Raw genomic sequence first — 24,248 nt, 5'->3', positions numbered from 1 at the left:
ATTTTAGCATTTTATAATCTTATTCTGTATCCTATACTCTCATAAAACATCATATACGTCCCTGAGTTTTACGATCTACCAGATCATCAGCCAGATCTTCGCCCTGCTGACTTACTAAACTACAACGACGGCAACCAGTTTCCCTCGCCGCCCAACATTGTAAAACATAAACACAGCTGAGCGCGGCGAGAGACTTGCACGAGAGCCAAACAAATCTTCAACCGTTGTTTTTGCTCAGGCGAACCGCGAAGTTTTTGTTACCACAACATAACATCTTGTGAATCAATAGGGGGTCTCCTCGGCGGTCTCCAACTGGCCACTCAGTCTCAGCTTAGCACTCGGCCAAACCACAGTGCACTTCCATCGCGTTCGATAGCTTTTTGTCCCCTCCCTAGAGTACGTGAATTTTCGTCGATCAGACTCTTGCAAGTAAGCCGCGCGCGCACCCCAGCAAAGTGTCTGCGTTATGCAAGAAAACGATTCCAAGGAGACGATTCACTTACGCGAAATTAAAAACTTATGCTGACGTGCGCCTTGGGATTGAGTAATTCTCATACTTGTACTCCTCTGCGGAGTACTAGCGAGTGGGGGAGTATTTCAACTGGAGTAAGCGAGCTTCGTTCCAGATCATTGCATTCAGTGATAATAAGTGAACCTGCTACAACGGCTGTTCCGTGTTTGATTAATATATGCAATTCTAGTTCGCGAAGTGAAAGTGATCGATACGCTCATTGAAACCTGTTGATACACACCATGAAGCTGTTGAACATTGTTCCTGCGGCAACCATATTCTTGATGGTTCTCCTGTCCAGTACCAGCTTCAGCGGAACCGCAGTTCGAGCCCAAGAACCTCTATTCGAACTACCGGTGCAACTCGTTGGTTTCCCAGTGATCATTCTCTCGGTGCGGCTGGCTAACTTTGCAAAGAAACTAGCGTACTCGTTAAATCCAAGTGAGTATACAAAAAAAATCATTCATCAATGTAAACTCGCCCAATGGCTCGTAAACTCGATACAACATGAGAAAACATGTGTCTAATCACGGGCCTTCAAACGATCGGCAACAGTTGAACTCGCGTTCGTTGCGAAAGCAAATTTGTGCCGTCGCACGACGAAGCTGAAGCGTGAAACAACTTCTAAGCCTAAAATTCACGTATTGGGCTCAATGTTAAATCATACGCATCTAGCATTAATTTTGTGCACTTTTTCTGTCGCACGCGTTATCTAATCGGGTGAACCACCTTTATGCACGAGCCGAAAACTCCAACATGCTTCATCATTTCGATGCCAATCACGTCCACGCCCTCTCCTCTGTGGACACACGCGCTGATGATGGTTGCAGTTTGAAACCAAAAAATAAATAAACACACCATCTATAACCCATGGTCGAATGCGAAATTACTTCATCTTCTTATTACTTCTTCTCTTACCTCTGGCACTTTTTTTTTGTTATTCACGTACGCCACACGCTGCTCATTGGGACGGTTCTCCTTCTCGTTGACCCACATTTAAGCATCTCATTCACTTTCGATTCCGCGCTCCGCCGGGAGCGCCATCCAACCATCCGCGTAACGTAATCGCGAACAGGCTCTATTCAAAAACAGCTGATTCGTCTTACGCATTTCATATATGAAACGGGTGGAAACGTTATAATAAATGACGGTGGATGGTGGATGGCTATAGAGGCACTTTGATAATTGGATGAATGCGAGTAATTCTGCTCATACAAGCGTCGACCATTAAACTGTTAAATAACCGTTCGCGTTTCCAGTGACCATTCCAAGTGTACAAGTGTGAAATACAGATTAAATTCCGAGAAATGTTGAAGCAAAAATGGCTGGCTTTTCTCCAATTCATGTGTCACGGTCGGCAGTCGCGTAGTGTATGGGGGGCGAGAGGGAGCGGTTCTCCCCGGGTGTCGCCCTCGAAGGGATGAAACCCACGACTATCATAAGAATATTAAAGGGAAATTAGAAATTTAATTTTTTAGGAATTATATTATCAGCTTTCGCTTATAATCAGATAAGAGTGTATAGATCACGTTAGCCATGCTTCACTGTCAATTTTTCGTAAATTTGGAAAAATGTCGTCGAACGAAAAAGAGCGTTGTGAATTAATCCTGCGCACTCATTTCGAGAATCCGGAGTTGTCACATCGGGACATCGGTAAGATGCTGGGAATCGTCCAATCCACGGTCAGCAGAGTACTAAAACGATACTTCGAGAACCTAACCAACGACCGGAAGGTGAAGAACGGTAAAAATGGATGCTCCGTCAGTGAAAAAGATCACAAACGCGTAGTTAAGCAGTTTAGACGTGATCCGAGAAGTTCGGTCCGGGATGTCGCCAATAAGCTGAATTTGTCAAGTTCATTCGTCCAGCGGACCAAGCAGCGGGAGGGCCTGCGTACATACAAGGTTCAGAAGGCTCCTAACCGCGACGAAAGGCAAAACATGGTGGGAAAAACGCGAGCCCGGAAGCGGTTCACCGAAATGCTGACGCAGCTGCATTGCCTGGTAATGGACGACGAAACCTACGTCGAAGCGGACTTTCGTCAGCTGCCGGGCCTGTTGTTCTTCTCCGCAGAGGACAAATTCAGCGTTCCGGAGGAGATTCGCAAGCAGAAACTATCCAAGTTTGCCAAAAAGTACATGGTGTAGCAAGCGATCTACTCTTGCGGAAAGCGGAGCGCCCCCTTCGTGATGACCGGCACGGTAAACGGGCAGGTTTACCTTAAGGAGTGCCTACAGAAGCGCTTACTACCACTATTGAAGCAGCACTAGGGCCCGACCATCTTCTGGCCAGATCTCGCTTCGTGTCACTATTCAAAGGACGTGTTGGAGTGGTACGAAGCCAACGGGGTCACCTTCGTGCCAAAGGAAATGAACCCGCCCAACGCGCCAGAGCTTCGCCCAATAGAGAAATATTGGGCGATTATGAAGCAGGCCCTCCGGAAGATCCCAAAAGTTGTCAAATCGGAGGCGGACTTCAAGAGAAAATGGATTTCTGTTCAAAAAAAACTACAACCTGACGTTGTACAGAACCTTATGGACGGAGTAAAGAGGAAGGCGCGAGCATACGGGCTTGGGCTCGAAGTATGAATAAAAAGAAAATGCCAAAAGTTGTTTAATAGTTTTTATTTTACTGTCTAAAATTTTCAAAAGGATCGGTCTACTGGGCGAATTTCTACAGCGTTTTTTCCGTGATGCAATTTGATGTGACACACCCTTTATTAGGCTGTCAAAAAAGTCCTGCGGTATTTCCGCGAGGTGTCGTTGTAAGCGTGTAGTTCTAGTTGTATTCATTGTATCGAGTCATACTATAGCTTGTTGGAAAGGTATTTTTGCGCGCTATAATAAAGTCCTTGACAGTGTTTTGTTTGGTTAAGTCGTTCGTGAGTTATAGTGTCGCAAATGTGGAGCAAAATAAAGAGAAAATCCGACATATTTTACAGTACTACTATGACAAAGGCAAAAATGCATTTCAAGCTGCCAATAAAATGTGTGCAGTTTATGGACCCGATACAGTTTCCATTTCCACCGCACAACGATGGTTTCAACGTTTTTGTTCTGGTGTAGAGGTCGTCGAAGATGCGCCACGCTCCGGAAGGCCTGTCGTCGAAAATTGCGACAAAATCGCTGAATTAACCGAGAAAGACCGGCATAGCAGCAGCCGTAGCATCGGCCAAGAGCAGGGGATAAGTCGTCAAACCGTTATTAACCATTTGAAGAAGCTTGGATTCACAAAGAAGCTCGATGTATGGGTGCCACACACGTTGACGCAAAAAAACATCTTTGACCGTATCGACGCATGTGAATCGCTGCTGAATCGCAACAAAATCGACCCGTTTCTGAAGCGGATGGTGACTGGCGATGAAAAGTGGGTCACTTACGTGAAGCGCAAACGGTCGTGGTCGAAGCCCGCTGAAGCGGCTCAGACGGTGGCCAAGCCCTCATTAACGGCCAGGAAGGTTCTGCTGGGTGTTTGGTGGAATTGTCAAGGAATAATCTATTATGAGCTACTTCCCTATGGCCAAACGCTCAATTCGGACCTGTACTGCCAACAACTGGACCGCTTGAAGGTAGCACTCATGAAGAAGAGGCCATCTTTGATAAACAGAGGCCGCATTGTCTTCCATCAGGACAACGCCAGGCCACACACTTCTTTGGTGACGCGCCAGAAGCTCCGGGAGCTCGGATGGGAGGTTCTTTTGCATCCGCCGTATAGTCCGGACCATGCACCAAGTGACTACCACCTGTTTTTTGTCCATGGCGAACGAGCTAGGTAGTCAGAAGTTAGCCACAAAAGAGGCCTGTGAAAATTGGCTATCCGAGTTTTTTGCCAATAAGGAAGCGAGCTTCTATAACAGGGGTATTATGAAGTTGGCATCTCGTTGGGAACAAGTCATCGAACAAAACGGCGCATATTTGACTTAAAACAGATGATTGTAACTAATTTTATGAACAAATGAAAATTCAAAAAAAATACCGCAGGACTTTTTTGACAGCCTAATATATTGTTTCGTAATAAAACTTTCGTTCAAAAGAGTTGTTTGTTCATTAATTGTGCTTAAATATGATAATTTCGACTGTGCAGTTTCTATAAAACCATTTCAAAATTCATAAGTACTATCAATGAAAAATTCAAAACGATCGGCTGATTTACATGTCAATAATTGGCAACCTTGCCATTTCGGCTAATAACCTGGAAAATTCGTGTTGGCATACTATTTACCAAATTCTGCTAAACGGATTTCTCGCCATAGAATGCACCAAAAATTCTGGTTTAAAAATACTGTTCCTCCTTCCGTAATTCACGCCACTACCCATCAGGACCATCCAAATTGAAAATTATAAATATTCAATTTATATTGTTTCATTTGCATAAGCGATTTTGAGGTATTCAAAGCTGTTCTAACTATTTCCCGCTCATCCCGGTCAGAGAGCTTTGATTAACGTGGAGCTCTCTTCTTCTTACCGTATCCTTGAGGATTCGCCAAATAATTAAGCACTTCTTATTGGGATCTACCAATCCGATGAGCAATTTCCCTGATACTAACATTTTCTTAGTAAAATGCATCGATTTGTCTTTCTTCGTCTCCGTGATCACTTTTCCTTTTGGCATTTTCCAAATTTATTTATTATTCATTATTTTATTTATTATTTTATTATTCATTATTTTATTTTCTAGTTTTTATCACATTATTTGTATCACTAGCATATTTCTCTATAATAAAATCATTCAACTTTTTTTGACGTAGGACTACGTCTTACATTAAGGGTGCCAAATCAGAAAACAGGTTACATTTTTATGAAATAAAGTTAACGTTAATAACTATTTTTGCTGCGATTGGATTTTAACGATTTGCATACCAATCGAATCGGAAGATTTCTATGATTTGTTTGATATGCTATACATTACAATTCCATAGTCTGTATATGGTTTAAATTGAAGAAAATTGGAAGCATTCCCATTTCCCCATACATTTGTTCTGTCCATTTGTGTGCTTTCCCGAACAGAGCTGTCAATAACGGACAACTTATGCAGCCGCTAGAATAAAAACAACGAAAGGGGATAGCGAAAAGAGAATATTTGGGAAGTAAACTCCACCATTGTATAGTGAGTAAACTGTCGCTGGCGTATAAGTATTACATCTCCTCTGAGGAATGTTCTCAGAATCTTTCTGTGCCCGAAACAACAAAGATCGCTTATTCTGCTCGTTTTGTGTTTTATGTTTCCCTCGAGCTGTGAACGCTAGCGAATATTTCACATGAAGTGTGTTTCGATGTTACATTTTAATCGCTGCAACTGTGTGCATCTGTTAGACGCGTGTTTGATGCTTGTTGAATTGCGATGCACGGAAATCACGACTCTAGTTAAATACTCAGTGCAATGCGTGCATTGATATAAAGCAACAAATTGTGACATATGACCAGTTAGTGTATTGTTCTCACAAAGGCAAAAAAGAATCGTTGCTTCTCGAAATGATTCTACAAAACCACGCAAGCCATTAAAACTTTTCAGGGTCCCCGGAACTTTTTACTGAAGAGTTATTTATGGAATTTCAACGTATTCGCAAATAATATCCGAAATGATAAACCAACAAATTTATTTCTTACCTAATTTTCCTCGGAATATTTTCATGATGTACTGTATTCTATTAGTCAAATAATTTAATTTAATACCGACATTGAGGTGATTACAAAAATACATGGTACCTACCCCACAGACTTTCAAATATACAAACAAACAGGTCAAGCTGAATGATACCATTTAAAAAAGGAATTGGTTATTTTGGGACTGCGGCCATCTTGGATTTGGATTTTTCATGATCTACTACGTCCTAATAGCACTTTCATTTGATACCCATATTGAAGTGGTATTGAAAAAGAAATATTCACCGTTTCACCGTTTTGTAGTGGTGGTCATCTTGGATTTGAATTTTTTATGAATAACTTTGCTCTACTAGTCAAGCCCTTTCATGTGATACCCATATTGATGGAATTTTGAAAAAAATATATATGGCGCCATTTTGTTATGGCTGCCATTTTGGATTTGCATTTTACATAAATAAATGTGTTCTACTAATCAAGTCCTTTTATTTGATACTCATATTGATGGAGTTCTGAGAAAATATGTGATCCGCCATTTTGTAGCGGCCGCCATCTTGGATTTACATTTTTCATAAATAACTGGGTTCTCCTAGTCAAGCATTTTCATTTGATACCTATAAAGATGGAATTTTGAAAAAATATATATATGATGTCATTTTGTGTTGGCGGCTATTTTGGATTTGCATTTTTCATAAACAACTGTATTCTACTAATCAAGCTCTTTCATTTTATACCCATATTGATGGGGTTTTGGAAATACCCATATTGATGAGGTTTTGAGAAAATATGTAATCCGCCATTTTGTAGCGCCCGCCATCTTTAATTTTCAAAATCATGGAACACGCTCTTTTATGATGACTGCAAAGATAAATCTGTGTTCAAAATTTCAGATCAATCGGTCAACAGGAAGAGGATCAAATTTCTAATTAAATATGTGGGACAGCGCTGCAGACAAAGTTACGAAGTTACAAAGTGACAAAGCTACAAACGTAGGGGAGATGGGGGTAAGACGGACATGCTAAGGCATGTCCATGCTAAACTTCAATTGTACCTTTGGAAACTCATGTTTTCAAAAATTGAAAAGCAGTTTCTTACAGTTCAATATGCTGGTTTTCGAGATAACTGGTCAAATGTTATATAAAAATGAGTTTTTCCATGTTTTTAACTGAAAATAAAGCAAGCCGAAAAGTAGAACATTTTTATCGGTGCGAGTATAATGGACATGTAGTGGGGGGAATATAGACAGTGTTCATACTATACGAAGCGCAGAGGTTTATCGCTCGCGAGAGGAATAATTTCACTCTCTCTCAGTGTTTGTGCAAGCAAGCAATATAAAAAAGAGTTCAATATTCTTCCCTTCGCTTGGATTCTTTGTGTGGACACCGACTGGACAACATCGTTGCTGGACGAGCTGGACGGCGAGGGATCGAGTGCCTTTCTCAAGGCAAGAGGGCGGAGGTGGTAGCGCTGGAGTAGAGTAATAGAGTAGAGTAGAGTTTTCAAAGGGCCTTTCTCAAGGCTAGAGACGAATGAACTGCAAAAGTTTAAAGTCTCTATAATACAAGACCTTCCTTCCTTCCTTCCCTTCACTTAGAGACGAATGAACTCTCAGAGTTTGAAGTCTCTTTAATTCAATACCGTTACCGTTCCCTTCACTTTCCATCATGCATTGGATGTGATTATGGATGTGACTGTCCTAGCCGGTCTCCGTGGACATGGCCTAACGCCTAACGAGAAAAACCACGCGGAAAACGATAGCCAGGTGGCATCTTGCAATCGCCGCTATTTCCTTTGCAATCGCCGCTATTTTCTCGCCTCATTTTCTCCTTAGCGTACATTTTACCGATATAACTTATATTGCACCACTACGATGTTTACATTTCTTGACAGATAGTGTTTGAAGATTAACAAAAACAAAATGACTGAAATAACCCAAAACTGAATAAATAAAATTTTCGCATTTTTTCATGGGACAAACTGTACTGTTTTCCCTCGGCATAAATTCGTCGTTCGTTCTAGGAACCTTCTAGGACTCGCTTTCTGCTGCTGCTGTCACTCCTATACATAAATCTGACAGTATATATAACGTCGAGAACTACCGTGGCATCCCTATTTTGAGTTGCTTGCCGAAAGCCTTCGAAAGTCACAGCCATAAAATGATAAAAAAGATAAGAGGTCTGATACAAAAGTGCGATTCCAAATGAAATCGAACTAAAAATGCGGATTTTAAAAACTTGTATTTCTGATTCGAACGAAAGTTTGTGTTCCGTTTAGGTTGGAGGAAATATGAGTTTTCCACAGCATTTGGGAATTTTTTGACTCAAGTGTAACTTTTGAAAAGGGCGTATAGATTTTAGTGAGAGAAATCTTTGATAATTTATATCTCTTTTTTATAAAACTGTGAGTCCTACCGAAATAGTGTCTTAGAAAGAGTTATAAAGTATTGATGTCCAAACGTGAAAAAAATACACAGAGAAAAAAAATTAGTACATTTTTTTTCACAAAAAAACTTCAATTCGCAATATCTAAAATACATATTTTTTAATTTGTTTTTTTTATTTTGTTCATATAAAATAGATGTCATGTAGAAAATTTAAAAAATGGGTACAAGATGGTAAAACTATTCTCGACGAACTTTGTGGAACATCTAATTTTTATGAATTTTTGAAACTTCGAATTTTTGTATGTTAACAATCATTTTTAGTCACAAATTATGAATCCTGATGTGATTTAAAATAAAAAAGCTCTTCATTAATCTCCTTCTAAATGCAGCCATTCTCGAGATATTTTAAAAAAAAATTCTTATTTATTGCCTTTTTAATTTTTTTTTTACTTATATATGTATTTTTTTTCATTTTTTTTTTAAATATAAAATGTAGAAAATTTAAAAACAAAGATTAAAAATTACAAACACCCGGTATATTTTATGTTGGGGAAAATGAATTCATTATTTTCTCGGTAGCTGGCTATAGTGATCGGTATTCCGCGTTTAATCGATCATACAAGTTCAAATTTATGCTAATGTGCAGGTTCTGACGATAATTTGATTTTGAACCCTCAATATTGCTATTTCATCAAATTTCTACCGAGATAGAGTTTTCAATTCCAGAGTCTTTCTTATGACAATGGAGTAATTCCAAATGAAATCGACAAATGACAAAACATGAGTATTTTTGATTCGAATGAAAGTGTGTATTCCTTTTGGGTTAGAGTAAAATTGTTGGAAATTATAAGCGAATTCATAAAATCTCATGAACATGATGGTATAACACGACAAACATATTTAAAGGGCCTATTTACTATTAAAAAGATTATAAATTAGAAATATTTTTTTTAATATCTCGAGAATGGTTGCATTTAGAAGGAGATTGGTGATAACCTTTTTTTGTTTTAAATCACATCACAATTCATAATTTGTGGCTAAGAATGATTGCTACCATACAAAAACCCGAAGTTTCGAAAATTCCTTAAAAATTCGATGTTCCACAAAGTTCGTCAAAAATAGTTTTACCATCTTGGGCCCATTTTTTAAATTTTCTACATGACTTCTATTTTTTTTCCTATTCTATTTTAGTGTATATTTTTTTCAAATTAAGCCAACAATACTCTATAACTCTTTCTAACACACTATTTCGGTACGACTCATATTTTTTGAGATATAAATTATCAAAGATTTCTCTTACTCAAATCGATACGCCCTTTTCAAAAGTTACGCTTGAGTCAAAAAATGAACCATGATGATGTATTTGGAAAAGTTGTTGGAAATTATAAGCAAATTCATAAAATTTCATGAACATGACGGTCTAACACGATAAACATATTTTTTTTTGTTTTCATTTTATTTATTTATCAGGCTCATTAGCATTTTATCTGTAACAGAGCCGGGTTTTTTTTATCGTGTACATGTACATATAATTATGTTTCTATAAATTGTAAATTACACAGTAGTAGAGTAGCCATTTAGGCGTTAGGTTTTCTGTTCCATTACATTATAGTAAATTACACTGTAGTAGCCATTTAGGCGTAAGGGTATTCTATCTGTTCTTCCATTGTTCAGCAGACCGGACAGCGGAGACAGTTGAAATCGATCATTGTTGGGTTATTTATAGAACAGCAGCCCGATGTTTCTTGCAGAGCAGAGCAGTTGTATGGATGAATCGATCTTTGTTCCACCGTGGATCGATCTCCATAGCTGATGATGGTTGCGTGGACGTAGTGATTCTATAACAACACAAAGATGGTCAAATTGAGGGCCCTGAGTTTGAACTCACGATCGATCGCTTATTAAGCGAACGCGTAACCAAGTGGCTACGAAGACCCCCTACAAACATATTAAAAGGGATTATTTACTATAAAAAAGACAACAAATTAGAAATATTTTTTTAAATATTTCGAGAATAGCTACATTTAGAAGGAGATTGATAATAACCTTTTTTTTTTGTTTGAGAACAAACCAGGATTCAAAATTTGTGGCTAAAAATGATTGTTGAAATACAAAAATTCGAAGTTTCGAAAATTCTTAAAAATTCGATGTTCCACAAAGTTTGTCAAAAATAGTTTTACCATCTTGGAAGCATTTTTTAAATTTTCTGCATGACTTCTATTTTGTATGAAAAAAATTAAAAAAAATTAAAAATTTATATATTAGATATTGCAAATTGAATTTTTATTTTGTAATTAAAAAAAATTTACTAATACTAATTTTTTTCTCAGTGTTTCCATATTCAACCATCAATACTCTATAACTCTTTATAAGACACTATTTCGGTACGACTCATAGTTTTTAAGATATAAATTATCAAAGATTTCTCTTACTCAAATTACTCAAATAAAAAATTAATCAAACATCATGAGAAATTTGAAAAAATGTTTTTAAACAGCCGAAAGTGGTAGGGGAGGTCTAAATTTGTTTAAATCATAATTAGGAGAATTCAGGGAAAACCCGACACTGTGGGTAAAACCGACACTCTCTAATTTTTTCGGTAAGAAGCAATTTTTTGAAAATTTTCCGATGTCCCCTATACATACTTGTCATTTCTAACGTTTCGAGTCACCCGACAGCTGCGGAAGTCGCTTTGCTGTCAAAACAAACAACAAAACGAACCGGTTAGCAAACAGGAGACAGTCCATGTAAAATTTCACTCGTGGAATTTAAGTGTTTAAGTCGGAAAATTTTGGAAAATTCGATACTTTATGAGCTTAATTCATCGTAGATCATTGTTCAGTGTAGTTTGTGAAACAGTAGGTGGTGTTGTTGCTGATCAATACTCGGAAACATTGTTCTGAAAAGTACAAGTACGAGTTATAGCTATTCAAAAACCCGGAAAACCCGCGTCCGACTTCAATTCGTACCGCCCAATAGCAATGCTGTCTTGTATACGGAAATTGTTGGAGAAAATGATCTTGTTTCGCCTTGATCAATGGGTTGAAACGAATGACCTCCCCTCAGATACACAATATGGGTTCCGCAGGGGCAAGGGGACAAATGATTGTCTTGCGTTGCTTTCTTCAGAAATTCAAATGGCTTAGGCCGAAAAAAAACAAATGGCTTCAGTATTCTTGGACATAAAGGGGGCCTTTGATTCTGTTTCAATAGAGGTTTTGTCAGACAAATTACACTCTCGGGGTCTGCCGCCTCTATTGAATAATATGTTATATAACTTGCTTTGTGAGAAACATTTGAACTTTTCTCACGGAGATTCGGCATTAAGTCGGTTCTCTTACATGGGCCTCCCCCAGGGCTCATGTTTAAGCCCCCTTTTGTACAACTTCTATGTAAGCGACATCGACAATTGCCTTACACAAAATTGCAGCCTAAGACAACTTGCAGATGATGGAGTGGTGTCTGTCGTAGGATCAAACGAATCCGACCTGCAAGGACCCTTACAAGATACTTTGAACAATTTTTCAACCTGGGCCATTGGGCTAGGGATCGAATTCTCCACGGAGAAAACAGAGATGGTGGTTTTTTCTAGGAAGCATAGACCAGCAAAACCAAAGCTTCAACTTTTGGGTAAACCGATCACTCATGCTATGTCATTCAAGTATCTTGGGGTCTGGTTCGACTCCAAATGTACTTGGGGGGTCCATATTAGGTATCTGAGTAAAAAATGCCAACAAAGAATAAACTTTCTCCGTACAATTACCGGCACCTGGTGGGGAGCCCATCCCGAAGATCTTATAATGTTGTATCGAACAACTATTCTCTCAGTGATGGAGTATGGCAGTTTCTGTTTTCAATCAGCTGCCAAAACACACCTCATTAAACTCGAGCGAATTCAGTATCTTTGTCTCCGTATTGCGTTGGGATGTATGCCCTCAACGCATACCATGAGCCTCGAGGTTTTGGCAGGCGTACTCCCACTAAAAGATCGCTTCAATTTATTATCTCTTCGGTTCCTCATCCGGTGTAAGGTTATGAACCCATTGGTGATCGGGAATTTTGAGCAGCTGATCGAGCTAAATGTTCGCTCCGGATTCATGAGTTCATATCATGAATTCATCTCCATGCAGGTTGATCCTTCTTCGTATATTCCCAACCGTGTTTGTTTTCCTGACTACATCAATTCCTCTGTGCATTTTGATCTGTCCATGAAACAGGATATCCATGGATATTCAGATTATCAACGATCGAGGATCGCTCCAACGATCTTCGATTCAAAGTATAGGGGTATCAATTGTGATAATATGTACTTTACTGATGGGTCCTCTATGAATGAGTCCACAGGATTTGGAGTGTTCAACGAAATTTTTAGCACCTCCCACAGTCTTCAGAATCCTTGCTCAGTGTATATTGCTGAATTGGCAGCAATTCATTGGGCGCTGGACAGCGTCGCCTCACGACCTGTTGAACACTATTACATTGTAACGGATAGTCTTAGCTCTGTCGAAGCTATCCGTTCAGTGAGGCCGGAAAAGCACTCGCCGTACTTCCTTGAGAGAATACGACAAATTTTGAGTGCTTTATCCAGACACTGTTATGTCATTACCTTTATCTGGGTCCCTTCACATTGCTCAATTCCGGGTAATGAGAGGGCTGACTCATTAGCAAAGGTAGGTGCGATTGAAGGCGACATTTACCAGCGTCAAATCGCCTTCAATGATTTTTTTTTCTTTAGTCCGTAAAAATATCATCGCTAACTGGCAACGCAAATGCAACGAAGATGAATTGGCCCGGTGGTTTCACTCGATTATCCCTAAGGTTAGCCTCAAACCGTGGTTCAAAAGTCTGGACTTGAGTCTGGACTTTATTCGCACCTTCTCCTGACTCATGTCCAATCACTATTCGTTAGATGCGCTTCTCTTTCGTTTCAATCTTGCCAGCAACAATCTCTGCGTCTGTGGTCAAGGTTATCACGACATCGAGCATGTTGTTTGGTCGTGCGAGGTGTATCTTGTCGCCAGATCGAATTTAGAAAACTCCCTTCGGGCCCGAGGAAGACAGCCCAATGTGCCGGTGAGAGATGTGTTGGCTCGGTTAGACCTTGATTACATGACCCAAATATATGTTTTCCTTAAAGTTATCGATCTTCGTGTGTGATTGTACCTATGTCCTTATACCCTCCTTTTCATGCATTGCGAGCGATTGGCCCCCTTGGTATAAACAGTAAAATAAGTTGAAATGTAAATATACAATAGATTTAAGAATCGAGTGTGATCATCAACATTGTAACAATTCCCTTATATCCCATCCCTTTCCTGAAAGATGTCACCCTCTAAACTCGAGTAAACCGCGAGTAATCGGTTTTCCACCTTACTAACCATAGTGTTAGGAAAATTATTTATGTATAGTTTTAAAACATATACTTAAGAATTCGGCTCCATTAAACTAATGTAACTGAGCCTGTAAAAATAAACGATTTATATAAAAAAAAATTGTTCTGAAATTTTGAGTCCATTCGGGGTGACACCGACACCTTCAGTCAGGGTGAAACCGACACCTGGTTTGTGTTTCACGATGTTCACATTTCTTGACAGATAGTGTTCGAAGATTAACAAAAACAAAAATATTGAAAAACAAAATGACTGAAATAACCCAAAAATGAATAAATAAAATTTTCGCATTTTTTCATGGGACAAACTGTACTGTTTTCCCTCGGCATAAATTCGTCGTTCGTTCTAGGAACCTTCTAGGACTCGCTTTCCGTTCCCACTGGCATCCTCTTCAATCGTTCCATATGGAGGGGATTTTCCCAAGTTTGTGAAAAACTGCTGCTGTCACTCCTATACATAAATCTGGCAGTATATATGACGTCGAGAACTACCGTGACATCCCTATCTTCAGTTGCTTACCGAAAGCTTTCGAAAGTCACATCCATAAAACGATAAAAAAGATAAGAGGTCTGATACAAAAGTGCGATTCTAAATGAAATCGAGCTATTTTAAAAACTTATATTTTTGATTCGAACGAAAGTTTATTCCGTTTAGGTTGGAGAAAATATGAGTTTTCCACAACATTTGGAAATTTTTTTGACTCGAGTGTAACTTTTGAATAAGGCGTATCGATTTTAGTGAGAGAAATCTTTGATAATTTATATCTCTTTTTTATAAAACTGTGAGTCCTACCGAAATAGTGTCTTAGAAAGAGTTATTAAGTATTGATGTCCAAACGTGAAAAAAAATACACAGAGAAAAAAAATTAGTACATTTTTTCACAAAAAAACTTCAATTCGCAATATCCAAAATACATATTTTTTAATTTGTTTTTTTTTATTTTGTTCATATAAAATAGATGTCATGTAGAAAATTTAAAAAATGGGTACAAGATGGTAAAACTATTCTCGACGAACTTTGTGGAACATCTAATTTTTTTGAATTTTTGAAACTTCGAATTTTTGTATGTTAACAATCATTTTCAGTCACAAATTATGAATCCTGATGTGATTTAAAATAAAAAAGCTCTTCATTAATCTCCTTCTAAATGCAGCAATTCTCGAGATATTAAAAAAAAACATTTCTAATTTATTGCCTTTTTCATTTTTTTTATTTATATATGTATTTTTAAATTTAAAAAATAAAAAAGAAGATTAAAAACTACAAACACCCGGTATATATTATGTTAGGGAAAAGGATTAATTATTTTCTCGGTAGCTGGGTATAGTTGATCGGTATCCCGCGTTTTATCGATCATACAAATTCAAATTTATGCTAATGTGCAGGTTCTGAAGGTAATCAACTTGATTTTGAACCCTCAACATTGCTTTTTTATCAAATTTCTACCGAGATAGAGTTTTTAATTCCAGAGTATTTCTTATGACAATGGTATCATCATCTGTAACAATTAATAAAAAATAAATGAAACATCATGAAAAATTTAAAAAAATGTTTTTGAACAGCCGAAAGTGGTAGGGGAGACCCAAATTTGTTTAAATCATTGTTACATGTAGATACATATGTGAAATAAGACGAGCTTCTTCACGTGTCGATTGAAATTTTCCCATAAGTAGAAAAAAGTAGTAAGAAACGCAATACGCTTCGCATAACAAGGCCTGGTTTTGGTTGAGGTGGGATATATTCCAGGGTCGAAGCCACAAAAGGGATCCATTCATAGATAGCATATGATATGATCTATCAATTTTAGTAAATAGAACATTGTAAGTCATAACAGTCGTCCAAATTGAGTCTTTATAAAAATAATTCAGCCTGCTCAAAACAGAATTATTGATTTTTCGGTCTGTAAGACCGTATACGCAATTATAAGAGCGTTAAAGAGAAACATATCAATAAAAAACGTTCATTTGCTGCAAACCTACGTTGGCATCCGAGGCGATTGGCGATTGACTTCAAAAATGCAAGTCATCGGACTCGAATTCCCAAGAACGATTTGTCCACTTTTTATGTGTATCACACCCACCAAAACGAAACAAGTAACGGAATATCCACTGCGTCCGTGGACAGAGAAAGTGATAATTTTTACTATCAATACATGGCCAGAATTAACAACTAGTTGACCTTGAGACCAACCAGCATCGGTACACAGCCATAAGACACGCGAACAAAGCGTTTGACAACTTCGAGTTACCTAACATCGTAATAACGATTTTACAAGTGAGTTTTACAGCAGCACTTTGCGTTACCTTGACTTGTGTCCCGCAATGATAACGCTGTGTGTACCAAGGAAGTAAGCTTTCTTCCTGAAGCAAGTGACAATCATTGGATCGCGAAGGTAAATGAATTACCGTTCAAATTAGTTGCACCGCCGTCATTCGATCGACTTTGGATCTCCGCGAAGGACGTTGCTGCCGGACGAATGACAGGTTTCGGTTGGTTTCCGTACACTGAGAGCACTTTGTCTAGTGCAATGTTTGATCAAACACAATGCCAAGATGTTACGCAATGTAAATAGTGGAACGCCTCTAGATAATAAGTCTTAGACGATGCGAATTTGTTCAATTTAATGGTTGGTTAAATTTTCCGGTGATTAACGGTGGTGACTGTGAAAAACAGAACCTTGATTGTGTTGACTGAGTTTTTTTATTCGAATCAGGTATAGGAGGTTACAATCTAGAAAACATCAGAAAACTAAAGGAGCTAGAACGCATGAAACTGAAAGTAACATAGAGATTGGTTTAAAACCGGTACTTCTAGTTGATAGAAGGAATACCGCGTTTAACATTCAACCATCAACAATTTGTTTTTATAGAACGCCGTAGCGTTCGCTCTCAAGTAGTGATCCCCGATAATCGTTGGATTAATCGATTAATCGAATACTTCCTACAGAAATCGATTATTAATCGAACGAATATTGCGCAACCAATAAGGGGCTGTCCACATAAAACGTGGACAGAAAAAGCATGATTTTAGATACCCCCCTCCCCCTCCGTGGACTCTCGTGGACATTCCTTATACCCCTCCCCCTGTTGTCTACGTGGACATTCCTCCGGTTTTGAGGAAAAAATCAAGAAATTATATTTTTTTCGCTCAAGTTTCATTTCAAGTTTGTTTCTATTTTCTATTCCATATTTTTATTGATAAAAATTATAGTCTTACCAATCGTAACGATTTGTCTTGAAATCTTCAATTTTTTTCAACATTGTCCGGAAGCTCATTATTTTCTACCGAATTCCATTTACGTTATCTCCATATCCATTTTAAAATATCGATTGTGAACTTATTCTCGAGTATTTTTATCAAAGCTGGCTGGCTGTTTGAGTTTTCAAAAAATCAGACAACGAAATCAAAGTGCTTTGAAAACAGAATTGTCTCGTCTAAACATCAATGACTTTCGTTTTAACAGGTTCGAAAGTGTCTGATGTCTCTTATGAATCTAGTAAAAATAAAACATCTGCAGTATCATCGTGATCGATGATTCCGTTGATCTACAACCCTTTATTTGTTAAATCATGCTAAACATTGTCCTGAAAAATTCGTGCCGATTCTAAGGAAAAAACCAAAAGCATATTTTTGTAGACATACATCTTTTTCTGCAACTTGAGAATTCCATCCTCTCAGAACTTAAGCTATGCAGTAAGTTGAAGTTCTTACAAGAATCTTGACAGTTAATAATCTGAAGATGCAATATCTGGTGAGTAAGACGGATGAAGTTTTAGAAGTGCCCTAGAAGCGTTCTGGATCGTTGATTTTAATACGTTCAGCTGCTAACACTACTTGTTGGAATTCATCGAAACTAGTTGCTTGGTAGAAGCTCATGGTACTGATTTTCTTCCAGTCCTACCAGACTCAGCCATAACTTTCTTCAAGCGAAAACCTGCTTCGGGGTTCCATTCACTTGCTAAGATTTTTTTTAACTCAAAATTCATGTAAAAGATTTGCCCTTTACAATTCGCTACAAATATGTTTTTTCGTCGCGTTTATGAAACGAATCGTTTCATCATTTTTCGGTAAAATAAATTCTTATTCCGGAATCTGGTCGGATTTGAAATAAGCACAATATTGCTTTCATTAAGATGGAATTCTAGTCTAGACATTTGGAAAAAAAAGTCATAGTCGGGTTGCGTTCGAGACAGGACCGCATAATTGACGTAGGATTCCGTTAGGCTATCTGTTGATTTTGGATATGTTTAAAGAATTACATCGTTTAACTTTTTGATAATGATTTGGTGGCCCTGAAAAGGTCCGTTTTGTTTGGTTGTTCGGTATTGTTTGTTCACTCCACCAGTGTTTGCCGAGTAATGATGACAGACGGATGGTAAATAGTCTTTGGATGGTGCGTATCAGATTAAAGATACTGAAGTGGAACGGCCTCTGTGATCTTAGACGAGAAGCCTCCTGTGATATGTATGGATGAAATAAATAAAAAAAAACTCACCAATGTAATATAAGATAATTACCAATACCGAACACAATTATCAATTTTTCTCATCAGTAAAAACATGTTACTTTAATATAGAGAAAACATATTTGAAATGGAAAAGGTAATTTTGTTTTATAATTTTTGCTTTCTGAGTGTTTATTCAACCCGATGCGAATTTTAATTGGACTAACAACACGTAATACTATATGTAGAGCATATGGGAAATAACTTCTTCTAATATTTTTTCACATTTCCAATTTTACTCGCCGTATAAACTTTTTTTGAGTGAAAATGAACGCAACATGTCTCTGTTAGGGAACACATTTCGGTGGGAGCAAAAGCTCCCCTTACTTTTATGTATTTGCAATGCCGATTTCCCCCAGGCAGCTTTGTTTTGATGTCTCTGTTAAGGACCCGCCGCATGTATCGTTCATTTCGACCAATCAGAAGTGGGTATTTACGTTAGGATAGTGGTTGACATTTTTCAATTGTTCGATAGTTAGTTTCATGACATATTCTTTTTTCTTCAATATAAAACATTGTTATGGAGTGCCGAAATCGATTGACGCAAAAATTTCATCAATCCATCATGAAATTACTGAGCAATAAGCGTTTGAAATTGGACAATTTTCACAATGTGCTCGATTTCCCATTTTCAATTTGTACCCCAATATGTTCCCGAAAGACGTAATCCTACGTCAAAAATCAATTTTTTTTTTCTTCATATTTCTCTAATTCAGACATTTAAGAATATACCATAGAAGAGACTTTTCGAAAATCTCATTATTTACCAATGTATAGCCATTTTAGTTATGCGATATCATATCTAGTACGACCATAACAATCAACTTTGAACGCGCTTTTCTCGAAACATGTTTTTTCAAACTGGTTTACACGATTTCTCAAGTTCTACTTATCCGATCTATGTTTATATGAATACAATTTGTATGCATCTCTCTATCGCATGAACCTATAAAAAAATATCATAATTTCGTAGCTTTACTATTTTAAATGAATCAAGAAACTTGAAAAAAAATTTTTAAACAGTATTTTTTTCTTCAAATTTACGCCATTTTGTCAAAAAACACGTTTTTAACTTGTCCGAGGTTCATGCGATAGTGGCATCTTTACTGATTTAGAATCTGTTCGGTTTGTTTGTCTCAGATAACCAGAAGGGCTCGAGTCGTGTACGCCATGGCACAATTTTTTTTGTACCCCTTCACTTGATCAGCTTCTAATTATGGATATATTTTTTTCCGTTCAATTTTTGTTTTATTGTTGAAAGATAGATAAAAAAAATCGACGGGTTGTATCCGAGACACGACCGCTTTTGACGTAGGACTACGTTTTTTTTTAAATTTGTTGGTTTATCATTTCGAATATTATTGGCGAATACGTCGAAATTTCATAAATAACTCTTCAGCAAAAAGTTCCGAGGACCCTGAAAAGGTTTAATGACTTGCGTGGTTTCGTAGAATTATTTCGAGAAGCAACGATTGTTTCTTGTCTTTGTGAGAACAATATACTAATTGGTCATATGTCGCAATTTTTTTCTTTATATCAATGCATGCATTGCACTGAGTATCTAACGAGAGGCATCTTCCGTGCATCGCCGTTCAATAAACATCAAACACGCGTCTAACAGATGCAAACAGTTGCAGTGATAAAAATGAAACATCGGGATGATGACCGTTTTTGAAAAATCATTTCTCGACTTTCTGTCAAAACCGTCAACAAAGCTGTGAGTTTGTTGCTTCAAAAGAAGATCCGATGCGCACGAGAGCAAATACGAATGGCAACTAAAAGTATCGAAGGTGTGCTATTCACATGTACAGGAAATGAACAAGTCCTAAGTTTCGCGCAACGAAAACAAGCAATACACTCAAAGCCAAACACTGAAGGCTAGAAGCGACCTATAATCATTTGCATTCTTCTCTTTTTTCGTTGTTGTGTTAATTCGTTAATTGCAATGACAGGTGCACTTCAAGTGAAATATTCGCTAGCGTTCACAGCTCGAGGGGAAACTTAAAACACAAAACGAGCAGAATTAAGCGACCTTTGTTGTTTCGGACACAGAAAGATTCTGAGAATTTTCCTACTTACTATGCAAGGGTGGAGTTCACTTCGCAAATATTCTCTTTTCGCTATACCCCATTCATTGTTTCTATTCTAGAGGCTGCATTAGTTGCCCGTTATTGATAGCTCTGTTCGGGAAAGTACACAAACACAAGACAGAACAAAGGTATGGGGAAATGAGAATGCTTCCAATTTTCATCAATTTTAACCATATACAGACTATGGAATTGAAATGTATAGCATATCAAACAAATCTTAGAAAATTTCCGGTTCGATTGATATGCAATTCGTTAAAATCCGTTCGCAACAAAAATAGTTATTAACGTTAACTTTATTCCATAAAAATTGTTTTGTCATCAAGAGCAAAAGCTGAATTCAACCCGCACTTAAGTCGTGATTTTCAATACTACAAAAAAAATCAGATCTCATTCAATTTTGTTAGTCAATGTTTTGCTTTAAAAATACTTGACGTGTCCACGTGGACATTATCAAAAACCCCTCCCCCCTCACCATGGACAAGCGTGGACATTTTCGTAACCCCTACCCCCCTAATTTTGTCCACGTGGTATGTGGACAACCCCTAATCGAATCGAACAAATAATTCGATTAATCGATCCAAACCCTTGTAAAAGAAGCTCTATGCAGTCAACGCGAATTGAGATTCGTTTACGAGTTTAGGGAAGCGTAAAAGATAATAATTGATTTTCATGCGGAATGAACACTTTTTTGATTCCAGATGGCTTTCTAGCAAATGAGAAATATTAGTCTAACTAATTATTTCTCTAAGTGTGACGATTAATCGTATCGAATAACAAACTGCTGAAAAGTATTCGATTAGCTGATGAACGATTAATTTCATAATGAACAAGGGCCATTATTGTAAAGCTCGACTCACTCAAAATCTGGACGCACTGTTTTTTTTTTGCTCTAGCGCTCCTAGTGGGAAGAATGGAGGGTTGTGTCCAAGAAATGACCAGATACTTAACGTAGGATTGCGTACATTACGTTATTTGTCGTTTGTTGATTTTGTAAAAGTTTATATTCCCAAAAGACGCGATCTTACGTTAAAAAGAAAATTAAATTCAGATAGTTGAATTTAGCCAACGTTTGGTACATATCGTAGTAGAACTTACAATCGCAGTGCATTGAATGCGAGACTTCAAGACTCTCGGATGATGCTATTTCAGACAAATGCAATTCCAACAAAATGACCGTCATTGTCAACGACCAACCAAATCGGGCAGGTTCAAGTATATGTTTGTTAATAAATTCACTTGAAAATTTATGATGTGGCAAGAAATTTGCTGCATTGAACGAAAAAAAAACAAGATACTCTTGACCAAAAAGACGTGGCTGAATAAGATTTCAGCTGGAATCTGCCAAACTGGATTTGACGATGTTCTGGACGACCAAAGTTTCACTGACAATATTTTATACTTACTTACATTATTTTCTCTTATTATTCCATTCCAGAAACCTATCAGTCCCGTAATCGGCGGGAAATCGCTCCCACTATGATCCCAACTGGGGATGAAATATCCCGCCTAGCCATAGATGTGGCCCAGGCCGAGCGCAAAATCCTGCAAGAATTTGGCCCGAAGGTGTGCATAGAGGAGGAACCCTGTCGAATGAATGCGATTCGTATGAGCCGGGTCGACAGCAACCAGCCGGATTGGGACGACATTCTAAAGTGGATCATGATAACATAACCGGAAACGGACAGGTAAATCGGGAAACTAAAACGAACCATTTTTTGCTCTTTCAGGAACTACAAGGTGCGGGCAACCGGCATGAAACAGTGGTACCTCCTCTCGGTCTTCATCGGAGACTACATACAGGACGTGCAATTCTGCAAACAGCTCGCGAAACGGTTGGCTTGTGATAGAAACCAAAAGGAGTTCGTTCGAGACTAGGACGAGAAATGTGTTGGACCGAGTTGTTCCGTTACTTTCTAAGATGTTCAGATAGCTTGCGGGTTAAGTTATTTTCTGTAAATAGCATCTCTTCTTTTTGTGAGAAACTGCCAAAAATGTATGTTGTATAATAAATTACCTAAATGTGACATGTTTGTCTTTTTTTCTAAGGATGTTTTGCGAAAAGTGTGTATCTCAAACAATATGTTTGCTATCAGATTTATCTTGAAAACAATTACTCACACGCAATGGAGTTTCTTGTGAGAAGATTCCAACGTTGTAAAGTAGGTCCAACTACTAAACGGACTGTATACATACTGCAGTTCCCTCGAGCGTATAAACAGAGATGTATCTACCAGGTTGAGTCCTCCGGGAGATTACTACAGGAGATTAATACAATCTTTCAAACATTTCATAGAACTCACTATGCAGAAGTACTCGCAATGGCATTCAAGACCTAATGGAAACTCGAGCGGGTTCCACCAGTCATGTAATGCTGTGCTGCATACTACCAGGCGCAGGAAGAATCACCAAAATAGTGAAGTCATTCTTAGTGATCCCTGATTTTTGAATTTAATCGTTCATCAGCTAATCGAATACTTTTCAGCAGTTTGTTATTTGATACGATTAATCGCCTTAAATAATGGGCTGTACACATACCACGTGGACAGAAAAAGCATGATTTTAGACTCCCCCTTCCCCCTCCGTGGACAAGCGTGGACATTTTCATACCCCTCCCCCTGTTGTCCACGTGGACATTTTTCCTTATTTTATTAGAATAATTGAGGAAATAAGTGAATTGTGCTTTTGTTTGTTTGTGCGAAGATATCTCGCGTAACTTTTGAAAAGGTACTAATTTGAAAAAGACAAATGAAAACAAATCGAGTCAATGGATGCACACTATCATTTTCAATGATTAACAGTATTACAAAAACAATCGTTCAAATAATCGATATTCTTTTAATATTGATAAGAATAGATATTCTTTTCACCTTTTAATCACAAAAAATGTCATTTAGAATTTTTGTTTTTTTTTTCGGGTGTTCTTATTGTTTTTAGCGCAATTCAATGGATGTTTACAACAATGCACTGTCTCCAGCTTCAAGTACACGTATTTGGATTGTTGTTCAGTAGTTATTTTCAAATCCTTATCATGCATTTGATTAATGTACTAACACGGTCAGTCAAAACGACCAATGTACCATTTTTCGCTCTGAGGCATCAATTTTAAATTTAAAACACGGAACAGCAGTTACGATTAGTTTTAAAGAGTTATTACTGACTGCTGGTGGTGAAAATAGTGACAAAGATCGATTCTTTTTAAAACAATTCGCGGAACAATGTTTAAATCTTCAGCTTCGTTTTTCCCGAATTAACGTAAATGTTACATGAGACCTTTCCGAAAGTTACGCGAAATATAAAGGGTATCATGTTTGTCAACACGGAAACGCGCAATATACAGGGTTTCCATTTTCGGCTTCCGAAAGTATACAGCCCTGCGCTGACAACCGTTTGACATAGCTGTCAACCAAAGCGTCATATAATGTCTGCCATTTTACAATATGGATCGTTTTAGCATCGCACAACGTGTTAATTTTGTTAAATTATACTATAAAAATGATGAAAAACCGGCAAATGTTTTTCGAGCATTACGGACGGATTTTGGTCGTCATGGACGGCCTACAGAGCACACAAACGCTAATGTAGTGCGTAAATTCGAACAAACTGGATCCGTAGCGGATATTGTGAAACCTGTGCATCATCGTAATGTGCGTTCGGCCGAAAATATTGCTGCTGTTGCTGCCAGTGTGGAGGATGACCCGAATGTTTCGATTTCACGGCGTGCTCAGCAATTGGGCTTGTCAAACACATCATTGAGGCGAATTTGGCATTTG

At 37.9% G+C, this 24,248-nt stretch overlaps 1 protein-coding gene across 1 annotated transcript; it reads left to right on the top strand.

Moving 5' to 3' along the window:
• The first annotated feature begins 306 nt into the window (after positions 1-306).
• On the top strand, positions 307-22,504 carry LOC129769604 (uncharacterized). Its single transcript, XM_055771977.1, has 4 exons — positions 307-606; positions 702-952; positions 21,914-22,130; positions 22,206-22,504. Exons 2-4 carry the CDS (start codon positions 754-756, stop codon positions 22,351-22,353), a joined length of 564 nt encoding a protein of 187 aa, XP_055627952.1. The 5' UTR covers positions 307-606; positions 702-753; the 3' UTR covers positions 22,354-22,504.
• Positions 22,505-24,248: the final 1,744 nt, after the last annotated feature.

This window comes from Toxorhynchites rutilus, chromosome 2 (assembly GCF_029784135.1).
Source record: "Toxorhynchites rutilus septentrionalis strain SRP chromosome 2, ASM2978413v1, whole genome shotgun sequence".
In the NCBI taxonomy this organism is placed as follows: domain Eukaryota; kingdom Metazoa; phylum Arthropoda; class Insecta; order Diptera; family Culicidae; genus Toxorhynchites; species Toxorhynchites rutilus.
Note: the sequence above shows the minus strand (reverse complement) of the source record. Positions and strands in the feature narration are given on the sequence as shown.